This window comes from Oryctolagus cuniculus, chromosome 16 (assembly GCF_964237555.1).
Source record: "Oryctolagus cuniculus chromosome 16, mOryCun1.1, whole genome shotgun sequence".
NCBI lineage: Eukaryota > Metazoa > Chordata > Mammalia > Lagomorpha > Leporidae > Oryctolagus > Oryctolagus cuniculus.
The window spans coordinates 17,074,157-17,100,175 of record NC_091447.1 but is presented as its reverse complement, the minus strand read 5'-3'; the positions used below and the strand labels follow the sequence as shown (position 1 = coordinate 17,100,175).

Below are 26,019 nucleotides of genomic sequence, written 5' to 3'. Positions count from 1 at the left end.
CCTAGGAGCCATTGGGAAATATGCAGCTGTTGTCCAGACCTTGCCCAAAGTCCTCTTTTTAGCTGGAGAAGAAGAGGCCCTTAAATCAATAGCTGGTTCTAATGAACCAACACAGAAACTGCAACACGTTCCAGTTGCCTTACCAAACCCTGGTGTGTCACTATTTCATTCAAGAACACTTATCTTCAGCAATCTAGGTTCCCAGTTTTCTAAACATTCCAAGATACATTGGACGTCAAATAGTAGCACACACCATGACAATAATGATCTTGCTTGAACTGTGTTGGACTCAGATTGCCTTTGGACTGCTGGAAGGATTCCACCCAATTTCTAGCCAGCCAGTGGATCCTGGGGCCCTTATGAGTGTTCCAGATCACTATTGTGCCCCACCTCAACTGCCCATCAGACTGAACGCAGCCCTCCTGACAACAATGAATAATGAGATGGTTCAACGCCCTTCTGAGAAGCCGTAATGGCTATGTCTTTTGTTATGTCTGCTAATGTTTGCCTCCAACTCCAGACATCACACAGCTCTCATGCAGTTGGAGCTAGAGGTTTCCAAAAAAAGATAGAACCTGCAGTAGGTAACTCTACCTTGGAAGGACATTGAGAAAAAAGGCCAATGCCCCCAGAGTGGCTGAATGTCCTTGACTCTTTAAGGGGAAGAAGACAGGCAATGGCTCCTTTTGAGCTGACAGATGGGGCCTGGAGCTTTTGCTGGACAGAAGGCATTTCTCTCTCTGGGCCACCCACAGCCCAGGTGCCCCCACTCCAGCCCCACAGTTGAATCCAAACAATCCTGCGTGGTATAAAAATCCCCAGTGCCCAGCAGCACCAGGTCTGTAGTGCACACTCATGAAAGGGCACTCCTGCAGCCAGACTGTTGGTTTCTAAAGAAAACTCCTTTTAATTTTAACTGGAGCCCTCGCATCAAAACCAGTGGAGAAGGGGGATTTGTTTACGAGTTTCTATGGCAGATTATGCGTTTTATTTGCTCCTTTCCACCACTTTTCAGTCTGTCATTTTGGTAAGGATAACCCCAGTGTAAAATGTTCCCGTAATGATGCTCCGAAACCCTCCCAGCCTGCCGCATGCCAATAAATGCCTGGAATAACTGTCAGGCTAAATGAATCCCATTTGGACAAAATGATTATTGAAAGTTATTTTAGTTCCCTGTTAAGCAGTTGCGGAACAGAGCTGTAATCAAAATGTTTATTTCAATTAGAATTATTATGGTCAATAAAAACCTCAAGTAGAAAGTAAACTACACTTTATCAAATCAAGTAAAGGCCACAGCTAGTTACACTTCTGCTTTCACACGGCCTCTGTCCTAGACGCTGACAAGAGGCACAATGACCAGGCTTTTCCACAGTGCAGGAGCAGCTTTATAGCCCAGCTTCCACCCAACAGATTCGGAGTCTCTTGCCCTGGGTGCACAAAAACGTCGGTTCTTTCCTGATGGTTGCCATGGCAAGCAAGTGGGCATGAGCCCATCCGTTTCTGCAGTTACAAAGCAAAGTAGCACCACTGCACACCAAATGGCTGAGAAAAGGCCATGGGGGCTGCCACACCAACAGAAGCACTTATTCACCCCAAGCCCCTGTTACCATAGTAGCATTTCTTTTCTGGTGGTCCCAAAAGTGGCCAGGAAAAAAAAATGCTCCTGCTTATTAGGCTAGTGCTGTCACCCTCACCAGAAAACAGTTTTGGAGTTAGGGGGAGAAGGTGGAGAGAATATAAAAGCTATTTCAATCCCTTCTTCCATGGTCTGCCCTTGAGCTAAAATCTTGCATACACACAAGCAAATAACTTTCTCCCACTATATCCTAACAATTTCCATTACAACCCTCTATGCCTAAAAGCATCTGTGTTGTTTTTATAAATCCGAACATCAGGGCCACACCCCAATCAATTAAGTTAGAATCTCCAGGTGTGGGACCCCAGCAGCAGAGTTTGTTCAGTTCCCGCCATGATTTCCATGCACTGTGAACCCACTACCATGAGGCAGGAGTTCTCAAAGTATGGTCCCCGAACAAGCAGCATCAACAACATCTGAAAACCTGTGGGAGATGCACATTCCCAGGCCCCATCCTTTAAATACTTGGTCAGAAATTAGCCCCAAGGTAAGTCTGGTGCAGACTCAAGGCACCAGATTTCTCTTAAAGAGAAAAATCAAAGATGTTTATAACAAACTCACCTGTTAAGAGAAGGCAACATTAACCCCAGTAGAACAAAAGCAAGATGCTTAAATGAGCAATCTGCACAGACCGACTGAATCTTTAAGACAAAAGGATATAAAGAGACCAAGTGGGAACATTACCTCTTCATTCTTTCTATCTATCTATTTATTTATTCATTTATTTATTATTTGAAAGGCAGAGTTCCAGAGAGGCAGAGAGAGACAAGTCTTCCATCCTTTAGTTCACTCCCCAAATGGCCGAAACGGCTGGAGCTAGGCTGATCCAAAGCCAGGAGCCAGGCACTTCTCTGGATCTCCCCTTTGCGGGTGTAGGGGTTCAAGTACTTAGACCATCTTCTGCTTTCCCAGATCATAGCAGGGAGATGGATTGGAAGCAGAGCAGCCAGGACTTGAACCGGCACCCACATGGGATGCCGGCACTGCAGGCAGTGGCTTCACCCACTCTGCCACAGCTCCGGCCCCTCATTCTTTCTTAGATAAGGAAGATGAGTTTCTATGAGCCATCACCACAAAAGCCAGCACTGGTTGAATAATAAGGGAACTATAAGGAATGAGTGAAGAATCTGCAAACAGAATCTTGAAAGCAGTCAGAATGGATGCAGTAACAAGTAGGACTGCCTCAAAGCACAATCTTGAATGAAGCAAATATTGTTCCTTGGACTCCTCGTTTTTCTACATTCCCAAGGATCACCTGGTTCCCAGAGCCCCTCAGAATGGACAAAGGAATTCACCCATGCTAAGTTCTAAATGACTGCCAGTAATTTTGTGGCCTTAACTTCATTTGAGTTATCAGAATTTAAAACAAAGCTCTAACTTCAGGCACCTGTGCTGAACTTGGAGCCTTGGCACAGCACTTCCCCATGCCCATGTCCTGTTGTAAGCCATGTAGATATTTTAATTCATTTAACACTCATAACAATACTATGAAATAGATGCTCACTCACACATTTTCACAGGTGAGGAAACAGACATGGAGACACAGTAGTTCCCCCATGGTCACACCACTAAAACATGGCTTTGATCCCAGGCAATCTGGCTCTAAAGTGTGAGCCCTTAACTACTGTGCAAAGCATCCTCTCAAATGAATGGACTTTGAGATGGGGAGCTCTTGTGCTGGGGAGGTTTGGGGAGTAGCTCCAGAGAGCATCTCCCTCCACACCTGGGCAATAACTGCCAACTCCATCTTCACGGAGGGTCAGTTTGGGTCAGGCATCTTCCAAGGTCGCATATTAGAATCCTCTCTTGGAAAATGTGTGCATAGTGTCCATCTTCATGAACTTTTCCTGTTCCTGCTATTGCTGTGAGCTTTTGACTAATACAAACAAGAATCCCGAATACAGGATTTGTGAAGAGTTTGCTTTTCTTATTAAAACGTCAAACCAGGCAATGTAATGTTTCCAAGATGCAGCTCTCCAAACGCAGAAGCATGCCAGAAATAGTAGGTCGCATAAATTGCCCTGAGAACTCCAGCAGCAGACCCAACCCCTAACTTTTGAAGAGGGGTACCTTGACCCAAGTCGGGAGAGATCACAGCAGGGTTGGAACTTTTTTCTCCCCCAACATTCCCCCTGCCCAAAACCTTGTCAAGGCCTTTTGCTATGGGGAGTCTTGGATTTGATGAAGGCATCATTTTCTGGCTTCTGGCAAGTCTGTCAAATATGGACTTTTTGTCTCAGTTTCATTTCATCCACCATAGAGTACAGAGGCTTGGTGTTAACCCATTAAGAACTTGCTAAATAGTGCACATTTTAATCTGCTTGGCAAAAGCCTTCTCCAGCTGGCCAGGGAAGGGTTGGGGTGGCAGCTCTGAGTAATCTTCAATTCTCATCCCTTGACACTTTAATTAAGGTAATTTAACAGCCTGTTAAGCACAATATGAAGAATTTTCCACCTAGAGCCAATGAAGAAAGAGTTTGGGGAAACAGGGAGATAAGTGTAAGAATGGAAATCCGGGCAACACAGAGTTGGAAGGAGTCCTGGTTATTATTCAGCCCAATGACTACGACTTTCCCAAGGTCACACAGTTAATTAGTGGCCTCCCTGGATCCCATCCTAGATGAAAAGCTGTGGGGTGTTAAATGGGACTATCCAGGCATAACAGATTGTAAACACTTTTCCAGAAAAGCTCAGTGTCTGGGCAACTCGGAAATTCATGGTCAGCTTAAGAGCACGGCTGGGGTCTGGGAAGGCTGGGGATAACTCCAGTGACTCAGGAACCTGTGGTTTTTTTAGAGTGGGAGAGTTGCCAGATACAGTCTGACATCTTCCTCCTCTCATCTCCCAGTGTCACTATGGGGTCCATGCAGCAGCCACATGTGTCATGGCTGCTCTGCAGATGAGGTGAGGGCATCCCATGCCTCTACTTGCTGGGTGAGAAAAGTGCTCCCTCCTCAGCCTTGTGCAACCAAACACCACCCTTGTCATGCACCTATTAACCAAAGGACACTTGTCTGGCTCTGACATTCACAAGGGCTATTCTTTAGCACAACCTTTTTCCAAGGCCCTAGGGACATTTTTTTTTATTCCATCTGTTGAAAACAAGGGTTTTCAGCCTGATGGATAATGTGCATTTCATCCTAAAAGTGGTGACATTTACCCAGTTCTCCAGAAATTACACCCACTAGACTGTCCATGACTGCCAAGTGTGCATCAGGATTCAATCTGTCTATTCCCAGATCAACTGGTCAGATGCACACATACATAAATTCTGTGAAGATGCTGGATTTCCAACCCACTGGTAATATCCTGAGAAAGTCATCATGCAAAGTCCCAGGTTCTGGATGCCACCAATCTCTCCTGCCTTGCTGAAGAGTCAGGATAAAGATGAGGTAAAGGGCAGGAGGGAGGTGAGCAAGGAGGCTGGGGGTGGGGGGGGAAGGGGAGTGTGCTGGGAAGTGAGAGAGTCACGAGTGCTGGGTAATTTTAGTGGCAAATGACTCACTGTTCAAAAACAGAATTCTGTTATAACTGGGAAAAACAAAGCACAATGAAGGAAGAAGGAAGAGTTTGTGTGCAGAGCGCATAAGGGCCACTGGGAAGTTCAAGTAGATGAGGTCAATGGTTGGAAGAAGGATAGTGAGAAGAGGCAAAATGTTACGGGTAACAGGTAAGGTGGGATTGGTCCAGTCTTCCTCCTCCTTCAAGCTTTCCTTGACTACACAGGCACAGAATCACAGCTTCTTATGAAGTCTCCAGTCTGTATATTAACATCTTAAACTTGAAAGGGACATGAGAAATTATTGATACTCTGGCCTTCAAAAACTGCATGGAAAATGAGTATTATGAAAAAAAAATGCATGGATTTCAAAACTTTTTTGCACCAAAATAAGCTTATCTTTTAATCTATCTTCCCAAGAACACTTGGAAGCACCCTTGTATGTGAAAGATGCCATACTGTTAATAAACATATTATGTGTGTGTGTGTGTGTGTGTGTGTGCTTTGACTATCTAAAGTACATTAGCAACAGTTTCAGGGAAGGGACATTTCTTTTGGTAGTTGAAACCACAGCAGAACCAGCATGGGGCCTTACTGAATAAGACAGGGGCTGTTCAGGGATGCCTACAAGCCAAGAGCTTCTATATCAAATTCTTCAAACAATCCTATGAGACAAGTATTATAATTATTTCTATTTTACAAATAGGTACATTAAGGCAGGAGAGGCTAAACATCACGTCCATGATTACAGAGTTCATTAATGGAGGAGCCAGGATGTGAAACCAGGTTGTCTGATTCTGTAGTTTGTGGTTCTGAACCACAACACCCCACCTACTTCCCTAGCAGATGCCTAAGTCTTTGTTGAATGAATAGGATGAGTGGATATCCTATGAATTAAAGAAAAATTGAAAGTCTATTAGTTGAAATAACATTATTAGTAAAATAACATTATTTAATTGTACAACAGCTAAAAGACTTCTTTTTCCAAGTCAACAATGGGCTCCATATTTAAATGATTCTCACCAGAGATAGGTAAAGAAACATTTCATCAGCTTGTCAAGCACCAGCTCTGCCCAGGAAACAAGCCTGATTTCTGTAACACAGAGGAGAGCTCAGTAAGTGTTGAAGTTTGCCTCTCTCAGGGTCTTGGACCATCTGACATTATTCTATAACTCAGAAGCAGCTCAACCTTGAAAAGAAGAAATCAATCCTTGCATGATCAGGACAGGAGGGGCTTGGGGATGCTGTAGCACTGACAGTTCATGGTTCTAAGGGATCTGTCACCTCCCAAATTCAGAGAACAGTCTAAGCGGGGCTGTCTTCTCTGATACCCAGAAACCAACAGAAGCCAAAAGTGAGGGAAGGATTCAGATAAGGTTCCTGTTAGACTCCTCAAGTAGGTGGCTAAATGATGCCCGTTGCTATTTCACAGCCAAGTGCAGGCACTTGGGAATTTTAATCCATTATTACTTCTCCTTGGCCAAGAAAACAGAATGAACAAAGAAATAGAGGCACTGATAGTTCTTTGTTTAGATAAATGCCAGAGCAAAATCAAAGTCAAGAAAAGAATGGAAAGAATGCAAATAATGTGACATTCCCTCCCCCCTGGGGCCAGCCAGTCAGCAGAGGCAGGCTTCTCTCCCTAGGAAGGAAGGCCCTGGCTCCTGACAAAGGTTCTGCAGAGATGGGAAGTCTTGCCATGTGATCCCCTCTGCAGAGCAGCTGTGCAGGAAAAGCTCCTGGCCCTCATGTGTTTTGACTGATGCTTGCGGAATGGTTTAAACCATTTGAAATGGTTTAAAAGCTTGCAATAGTTGACCAAACGAAGCTTCAGACAGACATGTCAGATGTCAATAAATCATCGTAGTCCATGTCTCAATTTTAGTTCCACATCTATATTGGAAGGAAAGCAGATGAGTAGAGCCCACCCTTAATTTTGGATTTACATAAATGCATGTTCAATCACCATGAAAATGACCGATTGCCAGATCGCCAGTTAATAGAGGTTGCAGAAGAAGCATGTGGGAGGGATAATGACAAAGCAGTGAGACTGTAAAAGACAATGACAGGTGTGCCATAGTTTATTATATGAGTGAAAAATGTTGGCCTTCAAGAAACTGGTCACTTATTCAGATACTGCCATTAATAAAAACATAATGACAGTTTGAGAAACACAAAAATGCATTGCATTATAATGCTAGAAAAGTCAAACCTCTCTCTGTCACTCACAGCTATGTGGCCCTGGAGATCATCCATATCTTCATTGATAAAATATGAATATTTAATCCCTTTGATGCCTGAAATATGCCTGTTGGCAAAACATTTGGGGAGTGTGACACCTAGAAAGTTCCAAATAAAAGGTGGCTGTAATGATTATCATTATCAATGGTGATAATAATTAATCCAGGATCAGCAGTTTAAAAACTGGAATCTTGAGCAAATGCTTTAATCTCTGATTCTCAGTTTATTCATTTTAAAAGTAGTATATGGGCTGGCATGGTGGCACAGCATGTTAAGCCACCACATGCAATGCTGGCATTCTGTATCAGAGTCTCGGATGCTCTGCTTCCAATCCAGCTCCCTGCTAATGCTCCTGGGAAAGCAACAGAAGATGGTCCAAATGCTTGGGCCCCTACCACCCATGTGAGAGACCCAGATGGAGTCCTGGGTTCTGGCTTCTGCTTGGGCCAGCCTTAGCATTTTGGCAGTGAACCAGGGAATTGGAAGACCTGTTTCTCTATTTCTCCCAATATCTGTCACTCTGCCTTTCAAATAAATAAAAACTAAACTCTTTTAAACAAATGTAGGTATAATGAAATTTCATGAGGTTACTAGAGAGATAAATGTGAACATACAGAAAAGCACCTAGCTTAATCCCAGACATACACTTGGTACTCACCACAAATTCTCCTTTGTACTGACATTGTATATAGCTATGTGAGGTTATTTACTCTACAGATGGAAGAAAAGCGAGCATAAACTACCAAATTGAGTTTCACCCAGAAACTCTTTATCTCGCTGTTTAAAACCCTATTATAATCTGTTTAAAGCTTACAGTGAAAATCAAATCCAAGTATATATTAACTTTGTAATTGGAAATACAACACATAATAAAAACATTCTTGTGTGTTATGTTTATAATGCAAGTTAAATAAAATACCTATGAGTAGTAAGATATTAGAACACAGAAACCATTAAAATTAAAATCATGAGCCTATAAAACTATGTATCCATAGCGTATAAATTTCTTCCTTTTTTATTTCCACAATGAGGCTATGAAAAAACACAACAACAACAAAAAACATTCAGGATTTTGGTTAGAAAACAAGATGATCAGAAATGCTTAGAAAGACTAAAAAGCCTGTCTTCTTTTATTGAGTCTAAATAAAATCAAACCCCCTTGTTGCTACAACAAAGATCAAAAGATATTTGGAACTTTTCTTCAAAAGTTTTTGACACCAAGCTAGTGTGAAATTCTAAAGAAATGTTAAAGTCTTCCACACTCTAGGATGTTTTACTCCTAGGTTCAACCTAGCTATATTTCAGAAAAAAAATACATGAAAAGTTAGAAGTAACTACAGAAATTATGAGACTGCATGTGGATAAAGACTTGGAATAGAGTATGCAGTTGGACCTATTAATCACTGATAATTTAAATGATACTTCTTAGAAGTTCTTCTCTTTTTGTATCTATACAAAAATACAAAAAAAAGTTTTAATATATAATAAATTATTTTTAAATTTTTATATATTCTTTGATAGAGACAGACAAAGATCCCATAAATGATTCATTCCTCAAATGTCCACATGGTCCAGGACTGGACCAGACATAAGCCAAGAACTGGAAACTCAGTCAGTTCTCTCTCGTGAGTAGTAAGGACTCAACTACTGCCTTCCAGGACCTGCATTACTAGGAAACTGCTGTTGGGAGCCAGGGCTGCACCTCTAACCCAGGTACTCCTCTACGGGACGCAGGCATCTTAGTTGCTAGGCCAAATACCCACCCCTGAATTTTTTATTATAGATTCTAGGACATCCTTGAGAATGCTAGTTTCTTGGTTAACTAAGCCAACTTAGTTACTGAGACTATGTGTTTGGATAATTTGGCAGCTAATCCAAATTATAGAGAGCACATGAGAGGAAAAGCCTCTTGACTGTTGAGTTTATAAATTCAAACATATGAACTGATTGTCCTCAACAAAGGTTAAGTATTAGCATTACGTGCAGGGTTTTTTCAGACTGCACACGCACACACGAGCGTGCACACAAGCACTCTCTCTCTTTCCCACCCCACTCCAATCTACCCATCAGGATTCTGGCCACCTATCTAGCTATTACGTGGCTTTCCCTGGAAAGGGAAGCATGTAGGTTAGGAAGAAAAATACCACACAGATGATTCTCATAGTTCCTCTTCCCACCAGAGATCGCCTGCTAAAAATTGACATCACATGTCACAATTATTTTTCACACATTTCCAGAGAGTCAACATATTGGCTGCTATTGTAATAGTCTCTCATTCCGGGAAAGACTGTAGAGATGCGATTGAAATGGTGGTAAGTGACTTATTCAATGAACACTGTCATTTCTCCTAGCAGAAAAAGTGCAAAACAAGTATTTCATGTTTTTAAGCAGACACATCTGCCAAACATGTGTTTGACCAAAAGTCAGTCATTTGAAGAAATACATGAGCGAGTTAAAAGTATAATTTATAGCCTGCTTCTCACTACGCTCAGATCTGCTGTATGGTTTTTCTACCCTATTCCCAAGTTTACAATCTCCAAAATACCACAGAACGCTGCCAGACCACAAGCAACTGAAAGTTTTGAATTTTTTGTAGCAAAAATTTCAACCTAGTTTTTTTTAAGTACAGGAGTCAACCAATGATTTTTCCACACAACTTTTCTTTCAGCTAAATCTTTGATTTGCTTTTTCCTTCCCCATCTCATTAGCACTGCCTTGCTGTCTGTTCTTTCTGCATTGGTTACCTTCTTCCTGGGCACCTCTCTGCCTGGTCTGGGAAATGACACTTCTCACTTTGAGCTGTTGGCCTTTTGTAATAATGAATTTTTTTTAAAAAAAGATTCATTTATTTATTTGAAAGTCAGAGTTACAGGGAGAGAGGGAGAGACAGAGAGAGTGAGTGAGATCTTCCATCCTCTGGTTCACAGATGACCACAACAGTGAGTGCTGGGCCAGGCCAAATCGAGGGGCTTCTTCCAAGTTTCCCACATGGCATACACTTGGGCCATCTTCTACTGATTTTCCCAGAAATTTGTAGGGAGCTGGATCAGAAGTACAGCATCTGTGATACAAACCAATGCCCGTAGGGGAGGACGATATTACAGGTGGCAACTTTACCTGCTATGTCACAATACCAACCCTGTAATAATGAATTTAAATGAGATGTCATAGGACATTACATACCCTGAGAAGAAAATGATGTATACTACTAGAAAGACTGGAGAGAGGGTTGGTGCTGTGGTGTAGTAGGTTAAGCCTCCGCCTGCAGCACCAGCATCCCATATGGGTGCTGGTTCAAGTCCCAGCTGCACCATTTCCAATCCAGCTCCCTGCTAATGGCCTGGGCAATCAGTGGAGAATGACCCAAGTGCTTAGGCCCCTGCACCCATGTGGGAGACCCAGAAGAAGCTCCTGGCTCCTGGCTTTAGATTGGCCCAGCTCCAGCCATTACAGCCATTTGCAGAGTAAACCAGTGGATGGAAGATCTCTCTCTTTGTCTCTCCTTCTCTCTCTGTAACTCTGCCTCTCAAATAAATAAATAAATCTTAAAAAAAAAAAAAAAGACTGGAGAGAGAAACTGGTAGTATGCAAGTCTTATTGAGAGCTAGCTTATTGAGATCTCAATAAGATCTCCCATCCACCAGTTCTTCTCCAAAGGCCTGCCAACAGCTAGGGCTGGGCCAGGCCAAAGTCAAGAGTCTGGCATTCAATCTGGGTTTCCCCATGTGGGTGGCAGAGACTCGAGCACTTGAGCACTTCTGTCACCCAGAGTGCTCATGGGCAGGAACGTGGAAGCAGACACAGGGCCCAGACTCCAATCCAAGTACTCCAAAATGGAACGTGGCTGTCCCAAGTGGCATTTTTTTTTTTAAAGATTTATTTATTTGAAAGACAGAGTTACAGAGAGAGGTAGAGACAGAGAGAGAGGTCTTCCATCTGCTGGCCCACTTATCAGATGGCCACAACAGCCAGAGCTGAGCCAATCCAAAGCCAGGAGCCAGAAGCTTCCCTTGGGTCTCCCACATGGATGCAGGAGCCCAAAGACTTGGGCCATCCTCTACTGCTTTCCCAGGCCATAGCAGAGAGCTGGATCAGAAGAGGAGCAGCCGAGACAAGAAGCGGTGCCCATGTGGGATGCTGGCACTCCAGTCCAGGGCTTTAACCTGCTGTGCCACAGTGCCAGCCCCCTAAATGGAATCTTAGCCCCTGCACCAAATGTCTACCTTACTCAGCATTTTAATAACACCTCTGACCACTGACTTAATAAGAGCTAAAGTGGCAGTATTTATAGAATATCAAGGCAAATGGTTGAAGAGATACATTTCTGGCCATGATCAACCCTTAAGCAATCACTACTTTAACCTCTTAATTTGCATGAGTTTTCAGGGCACAGTAATACCTATGGTTCTACCCATTATTTCTTACTTTTTTTTTTTTTTTTTTTTTTTTTTTTGACAGGCAGAGTAAGACAGTGAAATAGAGAGAGAGACAGAGAGAAAGGTCTTCCTTTTTCTTTTGGTTCACAGTGCTGGAGCGCTGTGCAGATCTGAAGCCAGGAGCCAGGTGCTTCTCCTGGTCTCCCATGCGGGTGCAGGGCCCAAGCACTTGGGCCATCCTCCACTGCCTTCCTGGGCCACAGCAGAGAGCTGGACTGGAAGAGGAGCAACCGGGACTAGAACCCGGTGCCCATATGGGATGCCAGTGCTGCAGGCGGAGGATTAACCAAGTGAGCCACGGCGCTGGCCACCTACCCATTATTTCAACAGAGTTTGTAGAAATAATTTTTAGTGCTTGCAAGTCCCAATTGCCTGATGGCTAAAAAACTGTCACCAAGTTTTCACCCTTGGCAGAAGGCAGAAGTTGCAGCTGCATATGGGGAAGACGACAGTCAGATAAGAAATGAAGTACAGAATATCGTGCTTCAAAGACATCACAGGCACTCAGAGCTAAAGTTTTCTCAAAAGTTCAAATGCAGTCTGTATGGAGTATAAAATGTGCTTTACACGTGTACTTCAAGTTTTTTTAATGAACCGTTTGCTGTTTGTGGCAAAGGTGTTAAAATCTTGCTGGAACGTAAGAAAAAATGATCAGGCTGGAGTTATGCAGGCAAACATTCTCAGAGCTCATAGTTCCATCACCAAGTTGTGTCCACTGGAATAGCACTAAACCTAGAAAAACAGAGGACAAACAGTGAACTAATTCTTGAGATTTTTTTCCTATAATGCTTTACATTTGTAAATTCTGTTGAGAAGTTTTCATATTTAGAACATTAACACATGTGGTCTATACAACAAATGTTTTGGCATTGGCAGATAACTCAGGATCATGAATCAAAGATACAAAGTATTCTGTCCCTCTTGCCCATACAATGGTAAACTCCAGAGTCCCTGATGGGTGAAACCTTCCTTCCTGATTCTCCATGTGGTTGCACTTGTGATGGTTGTCATTCCCAGGGGCACAACAGTGACTGGAAATAGCAAAAGATTTCCAAATAAATGCATTTGCAAAGAACTGTACAAGAAGGTGTCATACAAAATGGTTTGACTTCTCAGTGTTGTTAATTATGTTTATTGGAATCTGTCTTGATTATAAAATAATTATAAAGGCTAGCTTTTAGCCTAGAGTTTAAGACACCAGTTAAGCCACCCACATCCCATACTGGAGTGCCTGGTTTCAATTTCAGTTCTGTTTCCTGACTCCAGCTTCCTGCCAGTGTAGACTCTAGGAAGCAGTGGTGATGGCTCATGTAATTGGGTCCCTGGCACCCAATAAGAGACCTGGATTGAACTGCTAGCTCTAGATTTGGCTTGCCCCAGCCATTGTGAGTATTTGAGGAGCAAACAAGAGATGGGTTTGTGCTCTTGTGCTCGCTTGCATTTTCTCTCTGCCTTTCAAATAAATAAAATTTTAAAAATAAAATAGACTGTAAAATGTAAAGCAAGTTTTTTTCTAACCTCAGGTACTTTAAAAAAAATACCTCTAGGTTTATTTCCTACCCTACTTACATGCAAAAATTTAGGAACCATCCACTAATGCATCTTCCAGAATGCATATTTAGGTTACCCTTGAGAGATTCCTGTGTAAAATGTTGATTGACATAACTGTGAATCTTCTTTTGTCCTCACTGTTATACTTTCTCTGAACTGTGAATGCTAGCAGAAATAGATCCCTTAAATCCTTCAAGTAGGATGCCTGACAAATGCTAAGTCAGAAAAAAACTAGAGGAAAACATTCCATGTGCTCCAGCAACAGCTTCCGTGACCAATGTCCATAGAAAATTCTAGTAGCTTATGACTGCCAGGGACGGCAGGAAATGTTGCCATTGACCTACAGGTGGATTTGTGCAGGAGGTAGATACTGGCACTCAGCCTTCTAGCCATCACTGCTTTAGTAAACATCACACACAGGAACCTTGTGATCGGTTATATTATCTGATGCTGTCAAAGGACTGTTTTCATCCTAAAACAAAATCTGAAATCTTTGTGACAATTTAAGCATAAAATGAAGACTCCCGTCATAAACCAAACTTGCTTTTTTTGACATTTCTATTATCACTAATTTCCAATAATGTACAGTAGGTCTTGCTAAGCAATAATAAAACCACTCGTGTTCCCAGTTTCGTTTTTATGTAACACTCCATATGGTGGATGCATAATAAATTTCTACTGGGAATACAATCATAAACCACTATTTTCTGCTATAAAAAACCATTAAAGCACAGACATGCACAAACAAGGTAATCTGCAATAAATTTGGAAATGTTAAAATACTACAAATGTAAATGTATTCAGCCCCATTGCAATGCATGTAATTTCCACAGCTTTATTAGAAATCTTGCCTTGGCAGTGGCTTGGCGATGGGTTATAAATATAGTAGGAATGAGTCAGCATGCAAATCCCTTCTGTGAAAAAAAAAAAAAAAACAATTTGAAAGATTTTATAGCCCAAAGCTGTTTATTATTTTATAAGAATAGTACTGCAAGTTTGTGTTTAGGACCTGCTGAGAGGAGAATTCTCAAAACATCCTGTTTATAAAACAGTAAGAGGAAAAAAATCTCATCAAGTTGAAAAAAAAATGCTTGATTTATGTAAGGTCACCAAGACCGTATGTCCCAAGTACAGCATTTCATGATGGACTTTCCTCTGCACACATTTGGGTTGAACAACAGATGATCAATATATCGTAGTACAAGAGGGAGCAGTGTTAACCTGGCATATTTGAATCCTGGAGGCAGATAAACACATGCCTGTGGGAGTGAAGAATGAGAAGAGGACTCAGAACAGAACTTCCAGGAACAAATGCAGTAGGGGATACACAAAGAAGAGGTGTCAGCAAAGCACATCACCAGTGACGCACACCTGTGCAAGCACTCTGGCACATGCATGTGCATACACACACACACACACACAGAGCAGAGACTCAAGCATGTTCCTAAACTAGGTGAACTGCTCAGAGCACCAGCTACGGTTTTTCCCCAATGCATCCTTTTGTGTTGGAGGCTCTTTCCATTAACCACCTGCCTATCTCAAGCAGAACTGAGCTGAGCACCAGCCATTCGCATAACAGCATGAGCATAAACCCCTTTCTGCCTTATCGGACCGAGAAAAGACCCAGTTAGGGAAAATTAATTGTGGAAATCAGAAAAGTGGAAAGAATTGAGAATGACAACATAAAAAAAGGAGGAAAAACAAGTTTACTTCCCCAAATGAAAGAATTGGCATATCTTCCTGTCTGCTTACATGAAAAGAAGGCATGGAGGTGGCCAGAGGAAATACGTGGATACTATTTCAGGATCCTGCCTTCTACCCTCCCTGCCAAAAAGAGGCAGTCATTCTCCTTTTATATTAAGAGGAAATTGGAGAGGATTGTAAGCGAATAGAGGAGAATAACAAAAGCTCTTTTAAAAGGAAGAGAAAATGAGAAGGAAATGAAATGGTGACATGGTTGGGCACAGAAAATTATATAGGAGAAAGAAGAGCCAGAAGTGTGAGCAAAAAGGCATCCAGAACTCACCGAGCTATTTTGATAGTGAAAACCAAGTGAAAAATGTCGAGTCTAAGATTATTCTTATTTGACATTTTTATACAGCAGCAACTTATAAAAACATCAAACACTGACATAATCCTTCCTCTAGCATTTTAACACATCATTATATTGTTAACAACGTCAAATGGCTGTAGCCATTCATGTGACTTTTTAAATAGATTACTTTTATCATAAAAATGTCATTTTTAGGATAATCTGCATTCTCACATTTTTATGTTCAGCCACGGTCTTAAAATGTCAAGTATGGAAACTATCCATGTCTGCATTTCTTGGAGCCTTACTAAAGATCTTGATAATATCAGTGTAAAATAAACCTTAATCTGATGTGGCTGCTGTACTCAATCCATTTGTGCTACAATTTTTCTCCTTTTAAAAATAATTACAAAGTACATGGATTAGGAAAAGATGAAGATTGTGGGTTAGAGCCAGAATAGGCAGGAAATTAAGCCTGCCTTGACCAGCATGAAAGGCATCTTATAACATGTCCAATCGCCCAGGGTCACATTCCCTTAAGCGCAATTACACATATAAAGGCAGCATTTGACCCTCTTGTTAAGTTGGCAATGATGATAACAGTGTAACATTTCAGTTCCAGGGGCTAACATGTGCCAAATGTCCAACCAAGTTTCCTTGACCATTCCTCTTAAACGTGAGGAAAACAAACCAATTAAATAATGTAAAAAAGATCAGGCAGCAAGTCAGCCACAGAGGGAAATGAGAACCCAACTGAGCCAATCGTCTATTGCAGGGACTGGCAAACGTTTACAGGAAAGGACACGACAGTCAATATTTTAGGTTTTGCAGACCCCACTTCCTGTCACAGCTACTCAACTTGGCAGCTGCAGTACAGGACAGCATGGACTGAAAGGACTGGTCTGTGCTCTAACGAAACTTTATTTCCAAGCATAAGCAATGGGCTACATTTGGCGTACTGGATATAGTTTGCCCAACTCTGGTCTAATAGATGAACAGATACAATCTATCAAAGATTTCAGCTGTAATCCAAGCAAATGCTAATTTCATCTAGATTCAGTACTAATATCTAACATTACTGAGATTTCACCAGTTGCCAAGCACACAGATGGGCACCTGGGACCAATTATCTTGTTTTTAGCTGACTCAGTAGGTATTGTTATTATCCTCATCCTACAGCTGAAAAAAAGAAAAAAACACTCAAGTTCTGGGAGGTTTATGAATTGCAGGTCACTTGGCTTAAGTCATGGAGACAGAATTTGAGATGAGGCAACAGGATCAAAGCCTGATACCTCACCCACCCACTGACCACTGCTCAGTGCATACAACCTATAGATGAGAGGAAAATGTGAGCCTTTTCCTGAGAAGGGGTTGATCTACCCACTTTGAACCTACAGAGCTAGAAAGGAACCAGTGCTACAGGTAGACTCCCGAGTTGCTGTCATTCTGATCAACTGGGTCCTGACTGCTCTATCAAACCCTCCAATCCCACACTGGAGAATGAGACCTCCCACAAAATGAATTCTTCTGCCAGCTGATGTCTAGGCCATATAACGTGCTCAGTGGTTACTAGAAAAAGACCTTTGACCAAGGCAGCAAGAAGAAACATGATAATGAACCTATCCCAGCACAGCTACTATCAAAAGGGCTTGCTCCCTAGATCCTCAGTTCATCCTCCAGCATGGCACAGCCCCATGGAAAATTAATGGCAACCCAACACTCAAGGCAAAGGATCACCAAAATGTGAGGTGCCTGTGAGCCTACATAGCACGTTCCCAACTCTCGACATCATCTGAAGTAGCCTCATTTGACAGGTGAAATCAAAGAGGCCAGTAAGATTCAGGCCACCTGTTCAGCCAAGACTAAATCCGAGTCTCTTCTCAGTCAGCCACAGGGCCTCTTTCCTCTTCTCCAGACTACTGTCTAAGCTTCCAAAGTGACCCACAGCGCTAGTCTGAAAGGGTAAACCACATCCATCACCAAACAGCATTCTAGAGACAGGCAATCTTGGTCGCTGCTCTTGAACTATAGACGCCGAAGAGACAGAGTAACCCGAATCTTCAGCAAGGCTCTTTGGATGGTGCATCTCAGGCACAAAGAATGGGGGAGAGGAGAGGGGTCTTTGATAAAACGGAGCCCTCTTTAGCCCAGAACTTGTAAGATCTGCTCTCCACCCCTTTGTCCCAGAAGCATCTCCTCGAAGAGCCAAGGTCATGTCATGTCCAAGTCCATGTGATCTGGGGGTTACCGGGAGTGGGGGAGGGGAAGCATGTAGATTCAGCCTCCCCTGTATCCTTTCCCAATCATCATAAAACTCTTACTCTTCACCTACCTTCCTCAGAAGCCTGCCGCACTCCCAAATCCAAAACAAGGAACACAAGACATTGAAGTGAGTTGTAAATTTTGTCAACTAGATTTTACTATTCTTCCAAATGTCAGAGGCAAACCTCTAGTCTAAATAAAGTTGTTGGGAGCTGGGTATAAATAACTTGAGCACAAAGCTTGTCCCTACTTATAAAAGATAAACTTAAGACTTTTTGTCATTTCTCCTTAAAGCAGATGTGAGTGCTGTTTGCACATACACACAGGCATTATTTTTTCTAGTTTCTTTATTGAAGAAGAAAATGTCTAATTTACATGTAGAGCCCACAAATTATAGCCACGCCAGACAAGGAAGCAGATGACGATTGTGATTGATATTCCAAAATTTCCATCCTGATTTCTCCATCCCCAGAATTAGCCACTCTATAAATCAAAGCGACAGACGAACATCTGATGTCAAAACCAATAGGTCACATCTGCAAAAAGCATCAGAAACAAAGAGCTAGATTCTTCTGTTTGCTCCGAGTCCAAAACCCACCCCCTCTACTCTCTACACTGCCATTTCCAACGTTATACCTTCAAACATCCTGTCTTTTCTCAGAAAATATGGTTTTTCATATGTGTATGGGTATAAACAACGGCCATTTTCCCTTCCATTTGAGGAGGTGGAAAACTAGGAACTGGCACCATTGTCTTCACAAAACTTTGGTTGTTTCCAGGTAAATACCTACTAATGAAACAAACACATGCATATTGTCAACCTGTTACCTAACAGATGAAAGTTCCTCATTTATTATTTTTTTGCTTTTTTAACATTGCCTATTTACTATTAGAATATAGATTTAACCTTTCAAATCTATAAACTTTGATCACTACTAACTTCAGAAATTCCTTATTTAAAAAGAGCATTTTTGTTGATCTGGGCTGCAAAATAGCTCAGAGTTGAAGGCACAGGCAATCAATTTAGGAGCATCATCTTAGGAGCCTCATTGAGGGCTTCTGAGCCTGGTGTCTTCTCTGTGCACAAAGCTCCAAGCATGCATGTGACTGTTTCTCCTGGGTGAGCTCAACATCGCCAACCTGCCATGCACAGAACATGCGCCATGCATGAGCTCTTTCCAGGAGTGGTAATGAGTTCATAATCATACGTTTCTTATTTTTTTTTATTTGAGAGGCCGAAAGAGAAAGAGACAGATCTCCCATCTGCTGGCTCACTCCCCCAGTTGCCCACAATAGCCAGGGCTGGATCAGGCCAAAGTAGGGAGACAGTAAGTCAATCCAGGTCTCCCATGTGAATGACAGGAATTCAAGTACTCACCACCTGCTGCCTCCCAGGATTCACATTAGCAAAAACCTTGAACCATGCATGCAGACAGAACATGAGCCCAGGCACTACCACATGGAGTATGGGCATTCCCAAGTGGTGACTTAACCGATATGTCAAACAGCCCTATAATCATAACATTTTTAATGCTGAAGGAATCTGAAAGACCATCTCCATCAAATGCTTCATTTACAGCTATGCAATCTGAGCAGTGAAGAAGAGTATTTCTTCAAGGTCATACGCCTTGTGGACAAGCTACCAAGGTCTCCTGACACCCAGTTCTGTTCTTTCCCTCTGTGTTGCTCCACTCTCAGCTGAGTCACCTATATGGTCAGAAAGCCACCTCCTTGACTTTGGCACACATCAGCCAAGTGACTGATGAGGGTAAAAATAGTTTCATTATTTTTGAAGCTGATAAATAAGGTGATCTATGGTTTACCTCACACCGTTTGAGTCAAACGGCCATAGCATATTCCAATGGTATGAACTCTACAAATGTTTGTCCAGTGAACAAAATAATCATCCCAGATGGCAAAGTCACATAGTTTGCTTCATGGTTATAAAAAAGCGAAATTTATTGTCTTATAGCGCATTGTTGAAAGGAATATACCTTTCCCCCCACATTGGGAAACAGCCAGCATCAACTTCAAGGCCACAGTGTCCTCTCCCTTTCATTCCAGAGTTGAAGTCTCACTTGTTCTGGGAGAATTTAATAAATTGCCTATTCAGTGGACTCAAAGAACTATACAAAGACACTAGAGAGCCTTTGAGACTGCCCTATTATTTTATATATTTGTAAACCACAGACTTAAGAGAGCTGATGGAATTTTCCCAAGTTGCCTGTGACCTTAGGTCCAGTGTCTATCCCCATTCCAGACTGCCTCCTACACACTGGAAGACTTTTGCCCATAAAATTCAGTCTGTATCATGGGAGCAGTGTCCAGAGTTCAATGCTCCTCCTATATCCCTTTAAACATCTATTGGATAATTAAAGCTTGAAAATCAATCACTTTAGTTGGACCACACCATGGGTAGGTAATTAATCTCAAGATTTCAGTCTTTGGGACCGGTGCTTTTGGGGTGGCTCACTTGGCTAATCCTCTGCCTGTGGCACCAGCATCCCATATGGGTGCTGGGTTCTAGTCCCAGTTGCTCCTCTTCCAGTCCAGTTCTCTGCTGTGGCCCTGGGAGGGCAGTGGAGGATGGCCCAAGTGCTTGGGCCCCTGCACCCGCATGGGAGACCAGGAGGAAGCACCTGGCTCCTAGCTTCGGATCGGTGCAGCACCGGCCGTGGCAGCCATTTGGGGAGTGAACCAAGGAAGGAAGACCTTCCTCTCTGTCTCTCTCTCTCACTGTCTACTCTACCTGTCAAATAAAAAAAAATTTTTTCACTCTTTATCTAAGCTCTGTAAGTCAGCTCAACCAAGCTGGAGGTGCCTTCCATCTGATTTGGAAAGGGGAGCTGATTCAACACTCCTTGAAGACAAGCTTTGATCCTTGTCTCCAAGCGGGCTGAAATATGACTCTTTGCCTCCATCCTTACACTTTCCTAAGGCTGCAAATGGTACCCACCATGTAAAAGTAGCAACACCCAGTCCCTGATCCCCAGGCTTGTCATCCTGGGCATGTGAGTGGGTCCAGCTCTTCTCTCTACAACCTCCATACCCCTCCCCGTGCCACTCTTCACAAGTATCTATAGGAAAGTTTGAGCCTTCTGCTCAACAGCCCAAGGGAATAGGAATTCTTCTCTTGGGCAATAGATGATTAAACAAAGCTTGTTTGTGTGGGAGCATTTCAGAAGAAATGAGGCGAAGATATCCACCCCACCCACTTCTCTTTTTATCCTGGGCAATGGTCAAAGATCTGAGCTCATACTCAAACTCAAATGCCATGAAATATAGACTTCTCCAACATAGCTCCCTAACCAAAGTTGGGATGTACAGATTTTGACTCCTATGAAGGTAGAGGAAGGAAAGGATTTAACTGTGTGCCCATTCAAAGTCCAAGAAACTTTGTTCTGCAAGCTTCTCAAATGTTCTATCTCCTTCTCTAGTCTCACTGGCGTGCCAGAACCTTCTGCTGATTGGCTCTACTCAACATCAGTCCTCTATCTGAAAAGAAAATTTTGTTATATTTGTATTTTATATTGCTCTACAATATAAGAGTTGTCCAGTCAGATCTCCCCAATCAAACTGGTGACTGATAGACTGATGTGTTGCATTCAGGTTGCACTAACAATCTGCTGGTTCTTGTTCATTAGCTTAACTCAAAGAGGAGGATGCAGGAGGGGAGAGAGAGAAGAAAGGAGAACAAAATTCTAAAGAAGTAATGACAAGTAGGAAAGGACACTCTTGTTTTAGAAAAAATTAACAGCGCAGAGTCAGCAAACTGGGCTGCAGTGCCAAGTCTATCAGGTAGTAATTAACAATAAGCAAGATGAAGGCAATGACAAGTGGCTTCATTTATTGGGTACTTATTAAATGCCAGGATACATTCTTGGTGCTTTACATATATAACGTTATTTAATCAGGTTTCCAGTATAAGCAGATTGTTCAGATGACTTTCTAAGGCTTTGGTTTTCAGATCTGTCATGCTGTGATAATAGTTACATCACAGAGAAGTGAAAATCAAATGAGATAGTGGGGACAAATGCAATTATTAAACTCTGAGGTGCTTTAGAAATATTCCTAATGTAGCAGGCATTGTGGCACAGCAGGTTAAGCTGCCACTTACAACACCCATATCCCATATGAGAGTACCAGTTCGAGTCCCAGCTACTCTGCTTCCAATCATGCTCCCTGCTAATGTGCCTGTCAAACAGCAGACAGTGGCCCAAGTACTTGAATCCCTACTTCCTACGTTGAAGTCCTGGATAGATTTTCTGGCTTTTTGCTTTGGCATGGACCAGCTCCAGCCACTGAGGAAGATCTCTCTCCTTCTCTGTCACTCTGCCTTTCAAAACAAATGAATAGATTCTCAAAACAAAGGAGACATTCCTTACTATTATCCTCATAATTATGGAGGTTCTGTGACTCTATCGACATCCCAAGTCCCCAAGCCATAGCTGGGTTCTGACCAAGAATGGAGACCTTTGGGATTAGGGTTCTCAGACAGTGGGCCTGTGCCCTCAAACAAAAACCAAGAAGACCAAGTATCATTTTTGAAAAACTGGCTTGGGGTACATGTTTAACACAGTAGTTAAGTCGCTGCTTGGGACACTCACAGCCAATACGGGACTGCTGGCTGCCCTGCTTCTGATTCCAGATTCCTGCTGATGCATACCCTGGAAGGAAGCAAAAGATGGCTTAAGCACTTAGATTCCTACCACCTATGTGGGAGACTGGAATTGAGTTTCAGGCTCCTGGCTTCAGGCTGGCCCAGCCCTGGCTGTTGTGGGCATTTGGAGAGTAAACCAATAGATGGAAAATCTCTTTCTACCCATCTCTGTCTCTCAAAATTTTCAAAAAGAGACATGGGCTCTTGCAAACTTCAACAGAAGTTTTTAAACTGCTCATCCTAACAGAAAGGCTGGGATAGTCAACGTCTCCTTCCTTTCCTTCCAACACAGCAGTGACACAGTTAACACAGAGTCTCCCATCTTTGGGCTTCCAGCGGATGTCTCCGTGACAGCAGGGGAAGGCTGCCACCTCCCTGTGCACCTGTGTCCCCTCGAGCTAGGCAGTGAATCTTGAGGGGTTTCAGAAGGGAGGGTCCTGGTAGGAATATCATTTGTCTATAGAAACGCCTCTCGATGGTTTCCAGCTGGCTACAGCTTTAAGCGTTTTTGCAGGACTGCTTACACAAAGGCACCCCCTGTTCCTCTGAAATGCACTTTCACATTTTCCATTCCTTCTCACAGCAACTGACTTCCCCAGAAGGCACCAAATGGACTCCACAACTCTGTCCAAAGAGCGGAGGCCTCAAAAGCAGGAGGCTTTTCACCTCCCCCACACGTCCGCAACTGAGGAAGGGCACAGCTCTCCAACTCAAGTAGCCTGTGGAGGAAAGGGAATCCTCCACCAAGCCCTGGGTCCCACCCTCTTTGGAGTTTAAAGAGGCCCTGTAAACTCCGATCCCCCTCAGCCCAGCTGGAGCAAGAGGTGCCAGAGAACAGAGCACCTGTCTGGCTCCATCACCACCACACACTGACAGGCAGGAGGCACACCTGAGAGGTTAAAACCAACATAATGGGGCCGGCACTGTGGCCCAGCGGGTTAAAGCCGCGGCCTGCAGTGCCAGCATCCCATATGGGCACCAGTTCAAGTCCCAGCTGCTCCACTTCCAATCCAGCTTGCTTCTATGGTCTTGGAAAGCAGTAGAAGATGGCCCAAGTCCTTGGGCCCCTGCACCCATGTGGAAGACCTGGAAGAGGCTCCTGGCTCCTGGCTTCGAATCGGCAAAGCTCTGGCCATTGCAGCCAATTGGGGAGCAAACCAGTGGATGAAAGAACTCTCTCTCTCTTTCTCTCTGTTTCTCTCTCTCTCTCTCTGCCTCTCCTCTGTCTGTGTAACTCTTGACTTTCAAATAAATAAATAAATCTTAAAAAAAAAAAAATAGAAGGAAGTACTGGGTTTGGCCCCATAGCACTACCTATTAGCTGTGTGGTCTCAGGCCGGAGCCTTAACCTCTCTGAGCCTGAGTCTGCTAACCAGTAAAATGGAAAGAAGATAGTCCCTGTTTCACAACATAAGGAATGTGAAACTTGTTTAGCACATGCAGTAAATATCAGTGCTGCCGCCATACCCTGAGGATTGGTTCCCTGGGGCTGCTGCAACAGAAAGTATTCTCTGATCACTCTGGAAGTCAGAAATTCAAGATCAAGATGTTGTCGGGGCTGGTACCTCCTGGAGACACTGAGGGGAACTCCTCCAATACGTCTGTCCGGACTCCTGCTGTGCCAACCCACCTTGGCCTCCCTTGGCTCAGAACTGCCACCCTCCAATCTCTGCCAAGTTTCTCATGTGAGCTTCTCCCTTGAATGCCTTCTCTTTTCTTCTAAAGATACATGTGATGGGAGTTAGTGTCAGCCTTGAGTGACATCTACAAAACTCATTTCCAGATAAAGCCACAATGACAGATTCAGGTGGACATCCCTTGTGTGTGGGCCACCATTTAACCCTCCAACCTTTTCCCCTGTTGAAGAAGCCAAGTTTAATTTAAGAATGTCTCAAACCTTTACTTCCTGTGAAATAATGCATAGAACATGGGTCAGGTTTTAGTGTTGTTTTTTAAAGATCTGTTTATTTATTTGAAAGGTAGAGTTACAGAGAGGAAGAGGCAGAGAGAGAGAGACTTCCATCCGCAACAGCTGGAGCTGCGCTGATCCGAAGCCAGGAGCCAGGAGCCTCCTCAGGGTCTCCCACATGGGTGCAGGGACCCAAGGACCTGGACCATCCTCCACTGCTTTCCCAGGCCACAGCAGAGAGCTGGATCAGAAGTGGAGCTTCCGGGACTTGAACCAGCACCCACATGGGATGCCGGCACTGCAAGCGGCAGCTTTACCCACTATGCCACAGTGTCAGTCCTGGGTCAGGTTTTTTTCTCAAACATTTCTCCACTATACCTAGAGGCTTCCTCTGACCAGACTTTAAGCCTCTGATAAATAAATTTTCTTCACTGGTTTCCAGATGGAACCTGAGTTTAAGTGATGGGAAGCTTGCATGAAGGTCTCAGATGGAGCACATGGAGACAGCCCGGACAACCCCCTCACCCCTTCCCCAATGCAGTAACATCTCTGAGAAGTGAGGCGCCTTGTCTGAGGCCATGCAGACAGAGCTCCCATGCACTTGGGCACCTGCCCCAGGGCACTCCTCACTACCTGTCCTCTTCTGTCACCTCCCTACCATGTCACCATCCCAGCAGGCCCCACACCTATAAGGTCACCCAGCTCTCCACAAGCCACAGGGAAGCCAACGCATCTCACACTCCACTGTGTGCCTTTGATTTTTGTTTTGTTTTGTTTTTCCTTTTATTTGGGAGGCAGAGAAAGAGATAAACAGAGATCACCCATCTGCTGCTTTACTTCCTATATGCCTGTAAAAGACAGTGCTGGGCCAGGCCAAAGCCAGGAACCAAGAATTCAATCTGTGTCTCCCTTGGGAGTGGCAGGTGCCCGAATACTTGAACCATCTCTGCCGCTTCCCAGAGTATGCATTCACTGGAAGCTGGAACCAGGAGCCAGAGCCAGTATCAAACCCAGGGGCTCCCACATGGAAGGCAGGCATCCCAAACAGTGACTTAACCTCTAGGCCAAACACTGGCTCCTTTCCTCCCAACACCTCATTAATTGTTTTTTTTTTTTTTTCTTGACAGGCAGAGTGGACAGTGAGAGAGAGACAGAGAGAAAGGTCTTCCTTTTGCCGTTGGTTCACCCTCCAATGGCCGCCGCGGCCAGCGCACCGCACTAATCCAAAGGCAGGAGCCAGGTGCTTCTCCTGGTCTCCCATGGGGTGCAGGGCCCAAGCACTTGGGCCATGCTCCACTGCACTCCCTGGCCACAGCAGAGAGCTGGCCTGGAAGAGGGGCAACCGGGGCAGAATCTGGCACCCCGACTGGGACTAGAACCCGGTGTGTGGGTGCCGCTAGGTGGAGGATTAGCCTGTTGAGCCGCGGTGCCGGCCACTCATTAATTGTTAATTAAGGTCACACCAATTTGGTCATGGTGATGTTCAATACCTTAACATTTGAGAAAACTGCAGAAGCCAGAAGATCCCCTACCATTCTCCCAGGAAGCAGACTGTAAAACCTAGTAAAGAATTTCCTGACCTTCTTCTGAAGTGGGTCGCAGACCCTCCTGTGAGACAGCTCATTGTATGTTCAGAGTCAAAGACCACATTTATCTCTGAAAGCACAAAGGAATGTGAACACAGAGGCCTGGCTAAGTTGCCCTTCCCCTAAGTCATCACCATCAGATAATTCTCCTTTTGTCCAATCATACTTCATAAGCATCCACTTCTTCACCTAACTTAGCCTAAAAAC

General features: G+C 43.5%; 1 protein-coding gene across 10 annotated transcripts in view; it reads right to left on the bottom strand.

Moving 5' to 3' along the window:
* Nucleotides 1-12,382: 12,382 nt before the first annotated feature.
* The window catches only part of LOC138845860 (uncharacterized), a 159,251-nt gene continuing 145,614 nt past the window's right edge, over nucleotides 12,383-26,019 (bottom strand). For all 10 annotated transcript variants that reach the window (XR_011383085.1, XR_011383083.1, XR_011383086.1 and 7 more), the window contains one exon: nucleotides 12,383-12,544. Coding sequence is in view for 1 of the 10 variants with exons in the window: in XM_070059675.1 (XP_069915776.1) it covers nucleotides 12,511-12,544 (34 nt within the window). In the remaining 9 variants the exon portion in view is untranslated. The remainder of the gene's footprint in view (nucleotides 12,545-26,019) is intronic.